At 43.6% G+C, this 17,974-nt stretch overlaps 1 protein-coding gene across 6 annotated transcripts in view; it reads left to right on the top strand.

Annotated features, from left to right (window-relative positions):
• SYNE2 (spectrin repeat containing nuclear envelope protein 2) overlaps positions 1–17,974 on the top strand; it is a 287,230-nt gene that overhangs the window by 70,694 nt on the left and 198,562 nt on the right. For 4 of the 6 annotated variants that reach the window (XM_059723316.1, XM_059723318.1, XM_059723317.1 and 1 more), the window contains exons 11-21: positions 1,886–2,023; positions 2,920–3,084; positions 5,912–6,024; positions 7,325–7,481; positions 10,907–11,003; positions 11,294–11,481; positions 11,606–11,770; positions 12,566–12,721; positions 12,975–13,148; positions 14,750–14,908; positions 15,315–15,488. In XM_059723316.1, coding sequence (XP_059579299.1) covers positions 1,886–2,023; positions 2,920–3,084; positions 5,912–6,024; positions 7,325–7,481; positions 10,907–11,003; positions 11,294–11,481; positions 11,606–11,770; positions 12,566–12,721; positions 12,975–13,148; positions 14,750–14,908; positions 15,315–15,488 — 1,686 coding nt within the window. The remainder of the gene's footprint in view (positions 1–1,885; positions 2,024–2,919; positions 3,085–5,911; positions 6,025–7,324; positions 7,482–10,906; positions 11,004–11,293; positions 11,482–11,605; positions 11,771–12,565; positions 12,722–12,974; positions 13,149–14,749; positions 14,909–15,314; positions 15,489–17,974) is intronic. The other 2 variants (XM_059723319.1, XM_059723320.1) reach the window with 2 other exon arrangements.

Genomic DNA, 17,974 nt, shown 5'->3' with positions numbered 1-17,974 from the left:
CCGGCAACCCGCAGCTGCGCTCATTACCTGAGCCAGCCTCAGCTGGGCTCGTCATGTCAGGCCAGGGCACGCTCACTCGCTCCCTGGCAGTTCCTCCTTTCTAGGAGCAGGGGTACCGAGGTGCCCTGCAACACACCTCCCCCCCCAAGATCAAACTGACCGAGGTAGATCTTCCTTTTCATCAAATTTGGTCGGATTCAGTGGGTCTTCTCAGCCTTTCTTCCAGCACCCGGCGTCTCTCTTATAAGTGGCGGAGGTTTTAAGGCGCCTCCTCCTCGCCTTTTACCCAGGGGGGCATCACGTGGGATTTCGTGGGAGTTACCCTGCCAAAAGTAGTCCCCCCACGTTAGCCATCCCTGGTAGGGTGCAAATTAGGCTTCCCTCTTTTCTTTCTTCACCGCCTCCTCCCTCCTGGGAGAGCTGCTTCCCACTGTTTGGGGTACCCTGCCCCTCTTCTTCCATCTAGATCCCAGGTCTCCTTCTGCACATCCCTTGTAACACTCCCTCCTTCCTGAGGTTTCTTGCCTATCTACGAGTATTCTCCAGAGCTCCCATTGTCTCTTCAATGCTTTCTGGGCATCCTTCTCTTCCCAAAATCACTGCCCCCTCTCTGGGGCCTCTCATCACCGCCCCCTCACACTGGGGCTCCCCCTATTCGAGCCTCTGGTCTTATAGGACCCACGCACTACCAACCTCCCAACTGGGCTCATCGTCCTGCTCTCTCCTTTCCCGAAGCTATCTTCCCCTCTCGGGTGTGGTTCCCCCGGAACCTTTGGCCTCTTGCCCTGGCCCACCTCAAGGCTAGTCGGGACCCCAGGCCCCCGGCTCTTGAGCATCCCTCACGGTGGGCCCCTGGCCCTTTTGATCATCCTGGTCCTGGCCCCAGCATGGGCCAGTCGTGGGGACTCTCCCCTTTGGGCTGCTACCGCAGGACCCTGCCCCCTTGAGGCCTATTCTTGTGCTGGCCTTACCGGGCTCAATGTACCGCCCCTCTCGGGCTCCTCATCGGTGGCCCCCTTCCCACCGGGGCCACGCAACCCACTGGTTGCAAGTGGCAGGAGCACCCTGTGCTCCGCCACATATAACTTTTCCTGATATTGTATAGTCTTTTAAATTTAATATAAAAATCATATATCTATCATTGGATTTAGTAACAAAACCAAAGTGACTTAAGAAAGTTTAGGATAAAATTTCTTTTCCAAAAGGAGAACATATATATTTTAGTTCCTATGGTGATAGCATAGCACAGGGGTGGGCAAAATGCGGCCCGCCAGGCCATTCTATCCGGCCCGCGGGGCCCCTAAAAAATTTAGAAAATTAATGTTAATCTGCCCTGGGCTGCCTGTCATGCGGCCCTCGATGGCTTTCCAAAACTCAGTAAGCGGCCCTCTACCCAAAATAATTGCCCGCCCCTGGCATAGCAGGTCTGACACCAGTTTTTGTCATTGGAAGAATGCTGGAGAACATGAATACTCTTTGTTTCTTAGAGTAAATGCTTTCTCCCTTTGTACAACCCAGGGAACAAGAGTACTTAGTAGAGGCATTTATGGGGTCTATTAGCCTATGCTTAGTATTAGACAAAACACTTTTAATACAGCTGAATAGTTACAGCACTGGAAAAATTAACACATATATATATCTTCATGTTTATTTGGGAACAATATGCAGTATTAACCCTTACATTAATTAACAATCTAACTAGGGTCTGATACCTATATTGTAAGTCCCAATGCTACTGGTAGATGGTTGTGGCACTGGTCTCAGTGGTCTCATCATGTCACAATACCTCATGTATCGTGTGCATAATGCCCGTTAAGTTGATGGAACCTCATTAAAAGGTACTATAATATTTATTCCATAAATTGTCTCCACATTTTGACCCTAGGAGATGCTGTCATTTATGGAATTATTTAACCAAGAGAAAAGAGCCTTTCTGCCGCTGCTGTCGTCAAAAAGGAATGTGGCTGAGATCAGTAAAGACCTGCAGCAGATGAGAGAAGCATGGGATAACCTAACCTCCCAGGTTAAATAAGCATTTCTAGCTGCTCTTTATGTTGTTAATATGAAGATAGCATTCACCTCAGGAATTGGTGCTCTGGCATACCTGTGCTGCTGTTTCTTTTGAGTCGGCAAAGGGAACTCCTCATTTCCAATGGTAAATGTAGATATTGGCCCTGATCCTGGGGTCCAGCTAAGCTGTGCTTGATCAGGCCATTTCTTAGTGGGAAAGAAAAGCACCTCTGTACTGTATACATCCCTGTCACCAGGGATCTCAGGGTCCTGCAAGGTACAGTCTGGAACTGATCTTCCTCCAATTTTGGCAGTGTTCAGGTCTAGGTTTTAGCTTTTTCTGTTTGACATAGTTCCAGCTAAATGATAATGATGCAGCCTGGGAAGGTGCAGGCTGCAGAATCTGGTGTCCTAGACATTGTTTCCCTTGGCTTGGATGGGCTTCTTGATCACACTGCCCTGTCACAGAAGCATGGTTCAGCCCAGGGTCATGTCAGTGGTCCCTGCACCATGACAGAGAATGGATATGACTGATACTACCTAACATCTCCCTGCTCCCACTAACTAAATACTCTGTAGGAGTTGCCCTCACATTGTCACTAGCGTAAGTGTTCCTGTGCCAAAGCCTCATGCTGATCACTATATATAGTGAGAACTGTATATAGTACTAAATTCCCTGTTACCATACAAAGATGACAGAAATTAGAACAGATCCTGGCCGCAGATATGCTCAGGAGACTTCTAGTTAGTAGTAGCTGCTTGCTTGCAGCTCTGGGCAAGATTCATATCTGAGGTACTTAGAATTTCATGTTGCTTGGCATTTCATTTGTTGACCTTATGAATCCTCCAAAAATAAGGGAAGAAACTAAGAAAGAAGTGTTTTATCATAGACTTGTATTCTCCTTTTAGATTAACGAATGGAAAACAATGCTGGACTGTGTGTTACCCCCACCTCTGGATGGCATCGAGCTCTGGCTCCAAGAGGTAGAGCATCTGCTTGCAGAAGGTTTGCCTGATTTGCAAGACCACTGTAAAGCAATGGCCCTCTTCAAAGAAAAAATTATAGTATTTAAGGTTAGTTAATCAGAAAAAAAATGTTGGTACACGCATCTCATTGTAAAAATGTTACATGAGTTCCTTGAGTCTGCTATTCTTTTACCTTTTGTGACTCGCCTTTTGGATTAGATTCTGAGTTGGATGGTTACTTGACATGTCCTTGTTATAAACTGAAGAGTTAGAGATCATTCTAGGTTGTGTCGGCATCACTGCTAGTTAGTGAGATTACTTGGCAAATCCTAATGTAAGATCCAGTTTTCACTAGCTTATAGCTTTGTCAAGTTTAGCCACTTCGGCTAGGTAGACATTAAAAAAGCCCAAGGCGGAATTGATCCAAATTATATGGTTTTCTCTAAGCTGCATAATTTAGATCAGTAGCAAACAGAGCACACATTTGCCCTTTGATGGCATGGGGGAGGGCGCACAGGCCGCCTATCTTAGATTGGGTTCTGCCATTTTCACTTAGTCTCTATGTGCCAAACTTCTGTTCTGTTTTGGGTTTAGACTGGTTTCTGATCACTTAAAATGGTAAACGTGTAATATCTCTACCTGGCCTTTATTTGCAATTTTCCATAAAGGGTGTCTCCATGAAGTTTGATTCTTAGTCTTAATTTTAACCAAAAATACTATATTTTTCACATACAACACACTTTTTATAAAAAAAATCCAGCTTTTGGAAACTGGACTGCACATGATATGCCAGGAAATACAGTTAGAGCAGTTTCTGCTGCTTATTGGGTGAAAACAAAAGTAAAGTGTGCACGTGATCCACAGGGAGCAGGACAGGGAGCAGGATCAGGTCTCTAGCTGCTGCTACTTAGCTATTTACTACAAGGAAATATTTTTCAATTCTGCTTTTCAAAAGCAAGGTGTGTATCTTGTGCCAGGGCATATTGTATATGAGAAAATGTGGTAGTTAAACTATTCCTGAGGAAGAGGCTAGGGAAAAATTTCTTACTTACCATATTTTCATAATCTCCTATTGCTAATTTAGATTAAATTGACATGTTCTTACAAAATAGTTTGATGTCGTCATGTTAGCATTTTCGGATAAAAAAAATACTGGAATATTTTCAATTGGAAAATTTCTGTCCAGCTCTGCTTCCAGCTCTAGTGCTAATTTTTGACCCAGTTATGGCCTACATGAGTATTTTCAGTGTGACGCGTCATGATAGAATTTTTGGTTTCTCTACATGCTGTTTTGAATATGAGAAATTACACACACATGCACACACACACAACTATGCTAAAGCACTTTATTAAGGTTGCAAATTTAAGCATGCCAAATTTAGGGAATGCTAATTAGAGCTTAATGTGCCTTTGAGCTTGTTTAGGTATGGTATCATGCTGGTTTAGGTATTCATGCAATCTTTAGTTCAATGATCACATACTTGCAACTCGATTGCGTGTGTAACTGTAACTATTCCCTCTATTTGTAGCATGTTTCTTTTCATCAGCTGCAATTCCTAGGTGGTATAGCTGGTAGATGTATTTAGTATTAGTTTGCAGTGACATATGAATACTATATTTTGATCAGTGACATTCATAGGGGAGCACTCTGGTATGTTATAGTGTTTCTTTACTGTTACTTTATAATTTTAATTAGCTAATTTTGGCAGTTGACTTTGTGACACATCCCCTAAGATATACAGCCAAACTCTCAAGTCCTGACATCAGACAATTAATATGGTATCGATATCAGCAGGATAAATACTTTAAAATTATTATTTTATAGCACTGATCATAACTGAACATATTTAAAGTTTTGTAAATGAAAAGCCTTATTTGTTGAAAATTGTATTGTAATATGGTGTGTCCAAAGGGTATAAGTTAGGGATGTGTGAAGCGGTCTGTATTTGATTCGGATTCAGCCCTATTCAGGGAATAGTGATTTGGTTTGTTGATTTGGATCACTGTCCCGATTCGATTCGGCCAAATCTGAACCTGAAGATTCAATGCTGATTCGGAGAATCAGTGATTTGGCCACAGACACAGCTTTAAATCTTTTTTCTACATACCTCAAGGTACCAGGTGCAGCTCATGAATGCTGCTATGGAGGGGCAGATGGAGCATCCCACAGGAAGGTGGAGGGGCCCCCTCCACGTGCTTGGAGGTGGATGCCCCCCCCGCTCAGCGATTGGCTACGGGGGAACTCCGTGGGCATCCCCAGACTTAGAAAGGACCAATTGCCGAGCCGGGGGGCAGGGAGGGGGTCTCCTGTGCACTCCGTGGCAGACCCAGAAGTGGACAGGAAGTGCTTCTGGTCCACTACCGGGTCCGCCACCAAGCATGCTGAGGACCCCCTTGCTTCCATGGGATGCCTCATCCACCCCACCATCTCAGCATTGATGATCTGCCTGGTACCTTGAGGTATGTAGAAAAAACATTTAAAGCTGTATCTGTGTCCAAATCATCAAATCTCTCTGAATGTCTCCAGTTCGATTCAGAGAGATTAAAGGGTCTGGTCTCCTGATTTGATTTGGAGATTTGGCTGCCAAATGGGACTGAATCTCCACCGAATCGAATCAGTGACCGAAGCTTTACACAGCCCTAGTATAAGTGTAAATTTAAAAAGAAAAAAAATCACTGATAGCATAGTCTTAATTTAGTATCACCTGTATTTAGGTGTTTACAATGCTGAGGTATTTTTGTTGTACTGAAGCAAATGCTTGCTTTTGGATTAAATCTGTTAAATATTTACAATTATGCTTTAATTAACAAGAAATGAAGGTACATTTTGTGATGAATGTTTTTATTAGCTGCTACTATAATAAAAGAGTACATTGCATGCTCTTAACTACAGTACTAAACAGTGAAATAACTAAATGATAATACTTTTTTTCAGAACTTGATGGATTGTTTTTCCGGCCACTTGGACACCCTTCAATCATTTGAGAATAAAGATGAGAAGAATATGCCATTAGTGCCACTTGAGAAGTTAGAGGAAATGAAAAGAAGGTTGTGATTTTCAAGTCTATCTTGTCGGCAATCTGAGCTGACAGCAATCTATTCCTGACTTTGCTGCTGATTTGCTATATGATGTTTGGCTTATCATATAATTTATTTGTACCCTGTCCTTTTGAACATCCATTCATAGCATCTGATGAAGTGGGCCAGCAATTGGCACCCTTTTTAGGCTGTGGGGTGGAACAACCTAGTTTGGGTTGGAGGTAGGAGGGAAGGCAGAACCTAGGACCTAGCTGCCACCATGGCTTCTCCCTGTGGGGGCATGGAAAGTGACCGTCACCAAAGCCTTCTCCTCCCGCCTCCATCAAATATCACCAAAGCCCCAAGTCCATGGGGCAGATCAAGTGCCTTCAGATATTTGCCAGGATGCTGCAGGGTGCCACACAATGTTAGGACTGTGAGGTGTGCAAACATGATTCACAAGATAAACCCAGAGATTTCAACTAGGAGTCCATAGTCTTAAAAGCATTCTGACCTGCCCTGGTCTTTCTGAGTTCTTGGCAACACAAAAATTGCTCTGTTATTTTTCAGTAGTAAAAAAAAACCAAGGAAAACTAAGACCTGGTATTTTCTGAGCGGTAACTCAAGTCTAATGAGGTTGAGAACCACTGCTTTAGGGTGCCACCCTGCCCTGCCCTGCCTTCTGCATGATCTGTTTTTCATTGTCCCTGCCTGGGAAAGGGGAATAATGATACTGTCGCAGAGCTGGTTGTCAATGTTTTGATGAAATGGTCTTTTCTCAGAAAATGTCAACTTGTTGAAAACAGAACTTTCTGCAGAAAAGTATGCATCACTCTTTACAAAGATGGAATTTCTGGTTGAAAACAGAGAGAGTGGAGAGAGGAAGAGAGCATAACTACTGCAAAATAGCCAATAGCTGGTGGACAGGGCGCTCGCCTGGAAGCTTCAAGCACCTGCACCAGTAAAAATTCAGTTATTTATATAAAGTGGGACATCTTCAATAGGAGAGCTAGAGAGAGAGAGAGACACCCCACCAAGGCTTGATTTTCAGAAGCAGATGCTTAGCAGTTCTGAAACTCTGTCTCTGTTTCTTAAAGTGGATGTCCAGAAATTAAGGTGGCCAAAATCATTGGTTACAGAAAAATTAACCCTAAATATATTAGATTTTTTTGATCCCTCAGCAGAAAGGGATTGTGTTTGCAGTCTGCACAGTGTGGTGTAATACCTGGAGTTCATATAATTTTAAAGTCAGAGGTCTCTTCTTGTAAATGAACGGTTCATTATGCCCCAAAATATTAACTCACATTCCAAAACGCTCTTCTTTTTGCAGGTTTAGCAATATCCGGTTCACAAACTTCAGCCTACTGCTGGAATATCTCTGCCACTTGTGCTCAGCTATATATGATGAAGTGACATCAAAGTTAAATATCTGGAACATTAAATATGGGGCTAAGGAGTCTGTGGAACTATTGCTGGCAGATTGGCATGTAAGCTTTAAAAGTATTATATTTTTGGTAATTGTTCTCTAGTGCAACCTCATGTCACTCCTCCCACCATATTGGGTCTCTCAAAGCAAGGGTAACTTGTCTGGCTCAAAATGTTATGTAAAGGCTCATGGGTCTCAGAATCAACCTGTACCTTTATAACATTCTGGCTACTCCATGTCCCATTTCACTGTCGATAAATATGCCACACATAGCTAAAGTGCTCTCAGACTGGGATAGAAAGACCATCTACCAGGTGTCATTGTAAAGCAATGATAAGCACATAGAAGCCCTTTCTGAAACTAGGCAATATTACTAATTGAAATAAATAATGAATGGCTATTGTTCTCAGCCCATATGGAATGAAGTAAATCTGACCACTTAGTTGTGACCATTGCGTTACACTAGAATGAGCCTGTAGTGTAGGCAGATTGGTATACCTACTGCCTGGCCGACTTTGTCCCCTTGGGAGCTCCTCAACCAATCCTTTAAATACAAACACAGTCCTTGCACTAAACAGGCAATCAAACCAGGAGACAAAGCTTTTAGCCCTTCTCCAGGCAGTACAGGAGGCCCTTGAGCTCTGGCCCAGTCCTGGAGACAAATTTGTCTGAGTTGCAATCAACCTCCTGCCCACAATCCAGGCTTTCCCCAGCTCTGTCCTTTGGGTTTTTAATTGTTAGTGGGATATTCCCTCATAAGCTTGATGCCCACAGCTGGGCTTCTACAACGGGACTGTCTCCTCCCTCTTAAAGAGCCAGATTGCCTTGTTACAAGCACCGGTTAGTGCTTGCAGACAGTGCTGACAAGTTTTTATGCTGCATTTCTTTCTAAATATCCTCCCTCCACAGATTTTTTCAGGATCTCCTTGAAAGAGTTTGCAAGAATTCTGTAAAGTAGGGGTATCAAACATACAACCCACCGGCCTGATCTAGCCAGCAGCAAGGAGCCTTTGTATTGGTGCCTGCAGCAAAGGAGTTAAAGCTACTGCCACTTGGCTCCCATCACTGCTGGCTGCTGGAGCACTGTGCCTCCAGCTGCAGCTGTGAAGGTGATGTTACAGTGGGGGATGTCGAGCCAGGGGTGACTGGTGCCTCATGAGTCTGGGGGGGGCAGAACTTGTGCGTGGGCCTGGGGTGGACCAAAAGCCCCATATCCATTCCTATACTTCTGTGCCATGGCTTAGTGCCCCCCCACCCCAACATGCTGTCGACCTGTGTAGCAAAAAAGCTGCCCTGTCCTGAGCGGTGCCAAGTCAGGGACTGATCCCAGGGGGGTACGTGCCCCCCCATACTCCCCTACCAGTCGCCTGTGTGTTCAGCAGTGGTGGCGTTTTTTCTCTGACTGCTGGTGCCAACGCAGCAGCTCTGGCAGCCCACAACGAGAAGGCCCGCAGTCTGGATCCAGCACATGAGGAGCCACATGGTTCAAATCTATCCATGGCCCCTGCCATTAAGTGTCATCCTCAAGGTTTGGTTACAGTGAAGCTTTATTGTGGTTGGATCTTGTGCGAGTAAGTTCACAAAAGTTTCAGATTTATTTAAATCTGAGAACGTCAAAGCAAAACAGCTAAAATTGCTGGGTTTCTTGTGGTCTGGAGTCCAAGCCTCGTGAAAGTGCTGAGTTTTGGCATGATTCTAGCGAAAACGCATGAGGCACTGTTCCTTCTCCGTAATACTGCGAGGCGTTCTCTCACACTGTGCCTCCACTCACCGCTTCCTCTCTTCCAATGAGGCTGTGTTTGCTCATGGCCTTCTCTCCTCTGGCATCATTTTTGTGGGAGGCTTCCTTTCCTTTGTAATAGTTAGATAGCCAGCAATAGCGACCCACTCCCTGCCTCAAATCCACTGCTTCTCCCGAGGGAGAGTGGGAGAGCTGCTTTACCGCTTGTCACAAATCCATAGCAGCAGGATCTGCTACCACCTGCTGCTTTACCATGGGAATATGCTGCAGTTTCCTCTTCCTCTTCCTCCTCAGTCTGGATGAATCCTTATGCTCCTCCTGGTGGAAGAGTTGTCCTGTCTGGTTATGTTTCAGGCTTAGCTCCTCTTTTGTGCTTGGTTCATTGCAGCACATATGGGGCTCAATACTACCGTCCTTAACACGCAAAACTCCGCTTTCAATTAATGAGAATTTTGTCTGAAATTGGACTGCTGTGTGGCAACCTGTTGTGTAAAATCAATACATGCCTGAAGACGTCAGCGATATTAACCCATGTTGTGGTGGGCTACGAAGGGAGAAATCCAAATTTCTCAGATTTAACAAGTTTCTTCTGGCCCCTTGGTGCATCGTTAAAACTGAATTATTATTTTGATGTATAATTCTTAGGTTACATTAGGTATTCATGGTGCTTCCTAGGTATAAAGAAAACAAGGGCCTTCCCTAAGGGATTATGACCTTATTTCTGAAATAAATGACCCTACCGTGCAAACACCATGGTCTTTTTGAGACAACTTGTGCAGGGATGGGCAAAATATGGCCCATGGGCCATATCTAACCTGCCAGTTGATGCTTTCTGGCCTCTTCGCTGCAATTAGGAGCCTGAGGAGGGAGGGCTGTGCCCCACGCTACTCCATTTTACCCACCTCACCCCACCTCAGCCCACTGTCCATCTCCGCTCTGCCCTAGCTTCCTGTTGATATTGCAGCTGTGCAGTCCTGGCACCACAGCCACTGGCACCTGGGCCTGCATGGCATGGGGCATGATACGGCATGCCAACTAGCTGTCCTGCCCGCTTGCTCACTCACTGTGATGAGCTGCTGTCACCATGATGCCACTAGTCTGTGCAGGCTGCTGGGGGACGGCGGGGAGGGATGGAGCTTGGCTTAGAGCAGCTGCTCCTAAATTTCCCAGTGTGGCATAGCAGCAGCAGTGACTCATAGCAGTGGGTGGGATGGCTACTTGGCACCCCATCCTGTGTTTTCCCATCTGCCAGCAGCCATGGTACCGGGACTGCACAGCTGGAGCACCAGATGGGGGTAGGGATGGATGCAAGGGGGGAGAGGAGTCTGCATGCTGCCCAGCCTGGTCCTGGCTACGGCAGAGTGGAGCGGCATGGGGCACAACCCTTCCTCCTCAGGCTCCCAGTGGCAGCTGGCAGGCCAGATAGGATCAACTGCCCTCCCCCGGCTACCCGGCCAGCAACAGAACTCCTTAAGTGGCCCTCCAGCCCAAATATTTGCCCACCCCTGAACTAGTGGCATGTAGGAGTTAGGATTGTCCATTTAAGTAGCAGCACTGTGCAAGGTCTGGCTGCATCATAGGCCTAATTCTGCCAAGGGCACGAGGAGGGGCTCTGGTAGATGCTTTGCTGTTACTGTTTAACCTGTGTTTAGTTGATTTGTGTTTTCTAATTCTTCATCTGAGTTTCCTGCATGTTTCCATGCCAGTCGGTGTTCCCCATACTGATTCCCATTTGCTTTGGGCAGGATTTTATTGAGAAAAGAAGAATCATAACTCAACTAGAGACTGCTTTTCAAATATGTGAAGACTTGAAAAACAAAAGCAAAAGCACTACTATGTTGGGTAAGTGCATGCAAATAGATTAATATTAACAGCTGTTCTTTAACTGAGGCATTATTGGGATTGTGATTTTACAGTGCTGTGATTTCTTGTAGAACTTTGGTTTTGTTTAATGTCATTGTTTTCCAAGCATGTAATACTAATCCCCTTAAAAACCAAATGGAATAATTTCCATTTTAAAAAATGGCAGTTTCCAAGTGACTGCAAAATATTCTTTAACTTGATTTTGAAATTATTCATGTGAATCAATTATTTTTTCTAATATTCATGTTAAAATGCATTTGATATTCCAGCTGGTGATTCTCAATATACTAGCAAACTATTTAAGACGGTGGAGTCTAAGATTTCAATGTGCAGAGAATATATTTCCAATGTAAATGCCATCCTACAGAAAGTACTTTCTTCTTGGAGTACTTATACAGAAAATATGCCCTTATTGAAAACTTGGTTGGAGGAAGCACGGAAGGGCCATTCTAGAAAGGTACGTAGTTGGGTTTCTGTTTGCCTACCTTCTTGCATCATTTTGCACATAACGCATTATATATGCAAGTCATTATTGCTATTGTTTGGGGACTTTTTAATACGCTTTCAATGAATCTCTCTAGATCCCCACGGAGAGCCTGTCAGCCTGGAACTCAGTGCATGGTTCCTTAAATGAAGCTGGGAACTTTTTAATTGAAGTTAGCAGTGAGGACATGGGATCAGATATTTCTAAAGAACTGAAGAAACTAAACAGGAAATGGGCTAAATTTATCAAGAGAACACAGTTTGTAAGTTACTGTGTTTCCATTTTCCTTTCCTGACACAATTTTTTTTAATTTCCACTTCAAAATTACATTTTCTGAATGCTGTATATACTTGTCAATTTATTAACTGCAGATAACACTGAATTGAGTGCAAGATTATTTACCAGTTTTAAAGACAGAAAAGCAGACAATACCAGGTCCCTAGCTGCACTTAATTGTGCTTCTTTCCATAAAAGTCCCTTCAATTTCTTTTTAAAATGTTATATTTTCTATAGAGCTTTAAAAAATATATCATGTAACAGGATAAACTTTTCTATTAAGTTCTAGTTAAACTGGTGGGTACGTTCTGTAGCAAGTTTATAAATCTTTGCTAAATTGTATTGGGCTCCTTCTCACCTGGTGTAAACTGGCTGGCTCCATTGACATTTATTGGGCTATACCAGGTTAACTCAGCAGAGAATCTTACTTTGTGGAGTTTTTGAGGACTTGCTATCGAATCAGATTAATGTCCATAGCAGCTTCTTGATTTTTTTCCCTGTTAAACTTAGAGAATATTTTCATAAGTGTAACATTATTACAGAATACGATAATATATAGATATAGCTATATCTATCTATCTATATATCTATATCTATATATTATGGTATTCTGTAATAATGTTATATATGTACAGATTTATATAGATAGATATAGATATAGCTGAGAATATAATAGAGCTCTATGTTTTAAAGTAACTCTATGCCCTTCAAGTAACTTTTATTAATGATATGGTTGTGGCCATAATTGATAGCATAAAAATGCTATGCAACGTTTTCACAGGAGATGAGATTACTGAGAATGCACGAAGAGCAAATGAAGCAAGTTACTGACAGTAAGGAAAAAGCTGTGCCTCCTGCAGAATCATTTCTAGATACAGTCAGTAATACCGTAGCTATTTCAACGGAGGCTATTAGGAGACACATTCAGAACGCAGAGGTAAAGATTTCCCCTGTGATCTAACCATGATAGATGCACTGGTATTTCGGTGTTATCTATCAACTGGAAATGTGGTACCACTTTTCTGGGGGCCACATCTCTTGTCCATTCTCAGCTTCCCAAAACTCTTCTGGTATTACGATCCAGAATGCTATCCATATGTTGATTAAATGCTGGTGACGAAGGGAAAAGTTCATTTTGAGCATGTCAAAGTGCTAAAATAGCCAAGAGCCTAAATCTTCCATATTCACAGGTTAGAGAAAAGAAAGAAGATGCAACTGAACAGGCCATTGACCTGCTGCCCAGGGTGGGTAAAATTGAAGAGCTTCTTGACGGAGTGGAAAACTGGGTTACAGAAACCGAATGCCTTCTTGATAAGGTCAAGCAGGAAGGATGCATGGAACCTCCAGCAGAGGAATCCTTACAGGTAGAAACATACATATAAAGATTAAAATATGGTCTGTCGGATTCTTATACTTTGGGTAGAATTTCAAAGGTTTCAGTGAAATAAGCTGCTCCAAATAAAGCAGAAAGGAGGTTGGATTTTGTTTTATAAAGTGGTTAATAAAGGAAAGGGGATGCTCTAATGTTTCTAGGTCTAGGATTGTTGTCCAGCACTGCCTATCAGGATCGGTCCTATTGGACCCCTGAATACCTCTTCCTGGTAATTGTCTTCTCCCAAATATTAGCATCCTTAGCTGATGGAAAGGCTGTCAGTACCATGCTTCAGCTGCTTGTTGCTGAATGACATAAGGTACTACTCCTCAGTAAACCAGCATACTCCCCACCTAGCATTCCCAGCAGGCAAGTACATTGGAAATTAATGAGGTGAGAGTGTGATGAATACTGGTGAGACTTTTCTTGCACAGACAATGCATTCAGCGCCTGGGGAGGAAGCCCTTTATTACATCAGTCCTACTTGGCTGGGAGCAGGAGAGCTCTGGCAGAGGTGTGAATCTTCCCCAGCAAAGAAAAGATACTTCGGAAGTTAGCAGAAGTCTGTTATTAATTTATGCTTCTGGGTTATAGGAAATTGCCCGAAGCATTCACTGTGTGAAGAGGGAGGAGGGGTTTTAGTGTAGTTAACAAGATTTCGTTTTCAGTCCTAATGTTATTTCATGTAAAGTCTGTGAACTCATGCACTCAGTTAGCTCTGCAAAATTAGAAGATCTGAGCATATCAAAAACGTGAACATGAATTTTCACAGCTTGCAGGTACTTTTATAAAATAACCCCTTGCTCAGTGTGACAGAGGCTTGTTAAAAATGTAAAAGTACTTTCCAATTTAGATGAGCTATATTTCAATGGGATTGGTAACATAATGTGTCTGTGAGGATAAAAGATCAAGTCCTAGCATCACTTGCAGTACAATAAGTAGAAATTATGCATGATACACTGATTGTCATTACAGGAATGGTAATTGATAGTTTCAAACTCAAAATGAGTTAAATATTCATAGACCAAAGCAGCTCTAATAAGGACAGCTACTGATAAATATTCAAATACAGCAGTGTGAGTCGTGCATAAAAATATTCAAGGCAGTTGCTGAACAGCTGATGGCATGCTTGAAACCCTGGCCTGCAGGAAAATTGGTGCACTGGGAACTTTGCTCATATGAGACTTCTGGTTTACTTCATGGCCATTCATGTCCAAATGGTCATGGTTTGTATGTTGATTATGAGGCTATAAGTATGCAAGCATATTTTTTAAATATTAATTGTGAGGCAAAGAAATGCAAACTGTCATGCTGAGATAAATAATATGAGAAGAAATACAACCATGGAAGTGGAGGAGAGGTTACGTACGAGTATCAAATCAGATGCTTGATAACCTGCTTCTTATACCTCCTTTTTGAATGAAAACAGCTTTGTCTCTAGCTTGATATTTTGCACAGCAACATAGTGGCTTTAATTGCAGAGCGTGGTCTGCATTTGACCAAATGGTTCTTACGTCTCAATTCAGTTTCTTATGCCAAATCATACAGACAGCACTTAATATCACAGATTTCTATTGCTTTTCATTGAAACAGATCTTAATTGCCAGAGGAACCTCATGCCAAGAACAAGTTGTTGCAGCAGAAGATATCTTACAAATGGTGACACAGAGTATTTCCAGCCAGGTGTCCCTCCAGCATTTTCACACAGCTCAGCTGCAAGCACGAATTGAAGAAGCCAGAGACAGAACTGAGGTCTCTATTTTTCCCATAATAAAATTTGCTGTACAGAAAATCTCATTTTAATAAGGCATGGTTAGAAAAACTTCTTTTAGGACCTATTTAAAAAAATGAATACTTTTATTATAGGAATTACTCTTCTGCAGTCTTGTTAAGGGTAAAAAGTGAGTAGTTAGAAAAGTAATATCCAATCCTGAAAAGCCAGAGTGACATTATGTGGAAATATATTAATAATTTAATTAGCGATATCCATACAAGGTCACAGGCCTGCCTAAGCTGAACGGTTTCTGTAGCAGGGACATTCAGCTGACCAGGATCAAACTCACAGCTTTAGAATCTGAGCAAAGCCTCTTAGCTGAATTGCCAACGTGCCCCGCAATAATACTTCCGCACATCCTGAAACCTGCATTTTTCTTCTCAGGCTGCCATGAATAATCTACACATGGTCTTGCCCAAATCGGAAAAGACTCTCTCAGAAAAGGACATCATGATCAATTTTGAAGAATCCCAGCAGGAGCTTGAAACCTCTATTGTAAAAGCGATGCAACTCGTTGGTCAGAAAGTGAGCCCTGAAGAACACGCTTCAAAATATGAGGTAGGTTCAAACACTCACTTCCGCCCTGCGTCGTATCAGGAGTCTAACCAAAGTGCAGCATTTCTTAGTGACAGTCTACAACTGAGAAGTCAACTTTCACCGATGTGGAAAATAGCACATACTTCTTGCCAGTTTTTAACATTTTTAATCATTTTCTTTTATCACTATTAGTATATTTTAACTTTACATACAAAATATTAAGAAATATTACCACTTGCCTGCATTTATGTTATCATTCATTATCTTGGGGTTTTTTTCCAAGTCCCCAAAATAAATGGTAACCATAATATTATAAAAACAGCTGGATCCCCATACATTACTCAGCAATCATTTTTTCCTTTGAAAGGATTTCCCATGATTTATTTCTTCATGTCATTAAAATTAGGAGGGGTTTTGTCCTTTTCTAAAAATGGTCTATTATACATTTGGTAGTTTGGCGAATTGTATTATCAGAACTTTTGAAAACGACCTGACCAAGTGGTCATAAGCGGGATCTTGGTTTTCTCTGATAAAAATAATTCCAAAATTCTCTGATTAAAACCCTCAGAATATGGATTTTTTTGCAATTAAAAAGAAATGCTATTATATATATATATAGGTATCAGTTGAACACAATGTTTTATTGATATATTTACAATTTTCAAGCAATTAGGAAGCCTACCAGTGCCTCAATCGTTATAATAAAATAAATTCTAAATACCTATATATTTTGGTGTTTGATTTAGGGTTTTTTTATCAGGGAAAGTCAGAGCTCCCCCTGCCCCCTTCACTCACCAGGATGCAGGTTCAGCTGTGGCTGTCCACTGCTTTGTGGCACTAAGCAGCCCTGATATGCTGGTGCCCTGCTCCTGCCCATGCTGTTGCCCCCCACCCCCTCAGCCCTGCTGGTGCCTCACTCCTGTCCCCTGCCTCCAGCCCCCAGCCCCGCAGTGTGTGGGGCAGGAGGTGTGTGTGGGGCAGGGGGTGTGTGAGCATAGCTCCTGCCCACTGGGCCGTGGAGGTGACTCCTGCCTGGTGCTGGTCTGGCCAGGCTGCAGCCCTGTGCCCTGCTGTGGGTGCAGAAATTTGGGGGGGGGCACAGCATGTGTCCTCCCTTTCCCCCCGGGGCATCACCTATGGGCCTGGCCCTTCCTGCAAGTGCATACAGCAGGGGAGAGCCACCTTCCTTCCTCCCCACCCCACCTTCCCAGGACAAGCCACCCATGTCTGTGTCCCACTCCCCAGTGAGGCCCTGCGACCACACATTTCTGCCTGTCAGGCCCCAGGCACCATGCACCACCCTGGTCTTGTAATACCCCCAAATCCAGCCCAGCTGCCAACCCTGCTCCACTTCCCGTACCGTGGACTCGGTGTGAGTCATTGCCACCACCTCAATCTCTCCACAAGTTATGCCTCCCACACATCACCTATGCCCCCCACTGTGCCCCCCACACATGTTGCCTATATCCCCCTACAGCCCCATAAACTTACCTGCCAGAGGCTGCAGGAGCTGCTCTCTACCACTACCTGGCTTTACTGCCAGCCACGTGCATATGTGTGCGTGCACATGGTGCCCCTTGCCTCTGGTTGCCCTCTTCTCGCTCCCCCCAGCCCCAAGCAGCCCCTTGCAGGCTGGAAATCTGCCCGTCTGCAATGGGAAACTCGCAGTTTCCCAGATTTTTCTCCTTTAAAAAAGAAAATCTATGTTTCTCTCTGTTTTCCCATGGGAAATGGAAAGCCTGAATCCTTGGTCATAAGATACAAAAATAACGGTTTGCACCTATCTTTGACCTGTTTTTCCTGAAAGGAGGTAAGCTAATTGTAGATCGTGGTCAGCAACATTTTTGGGCAGAGTGCCAAACACAACCGCAAACTCGACTTATAAAATGTTGGTGTGCCCAGGGCAGATGAGGGGCCTGATCCTTGTTGTGGCAGCGCAGCCCTGGGCCCTTCCCTGAGGCATGTGTGCCAAGTAAAATGCCTTTGTGTGCCATGTTCTGCCATGTGTGCCAGGGGGGTTACCTAACCCTATTGTAGATTATGAAAAAAATTGCATCAATATGGAGTATTTACTCCTTCTTACATGCACTTTCCTTATTTTCACATAACTGAAAGTATCCTTTCAATAACCTTTCTGTTTATTTATATGGCTTCAGTGCCCTCATAGTGGTAGTGACGGAAGAGCCACTGAGGAATGCATGAGATCTGAAACACGGTGGGCGCGTCCAGACGAGTCCAGTCATGCAGTATGTGGTGCCACAAAAACATTTGTAGCACCACATACCGCACAGTCTGGTGTGCGCCACGCTTCTAGGGCGCACTGAGCGTACACCGCTTTTCAGCAGTGCATGCTACCCAAGCGTGTATTGCTCCCTTTTTTTTTTCTGTGTTTTTTCCAGGGGTCAAAAAAAATCGCAGAAAAAAAAACCAGAGCAGCGCATGCTTGGGTAGCATGCACTGTTGAAAAGCGAGCTGGGCCGCCCAGAGCCACACTGCAGCTGCTGGCC

The sequence above is a fragment of the Alligator mississippiensis genome, chromosome 2 (assembly GCF_030867095.1).
Source record: "Alligator mississippiensis isolate rAllMis1 chromosome 2, rAllMis1, whole genome shotgun sequence".
In the NCBI taxonomy this organism is placed as follows: domain Eukaryota; kingdom Metazoa; phylum Chordata; order Crocodylia; family Alligatoridae; genus Alligator; species Alligator mississippiensis.
This window is presented reverse-complemented; position numbering and strand designations above follow the sequence as displayed.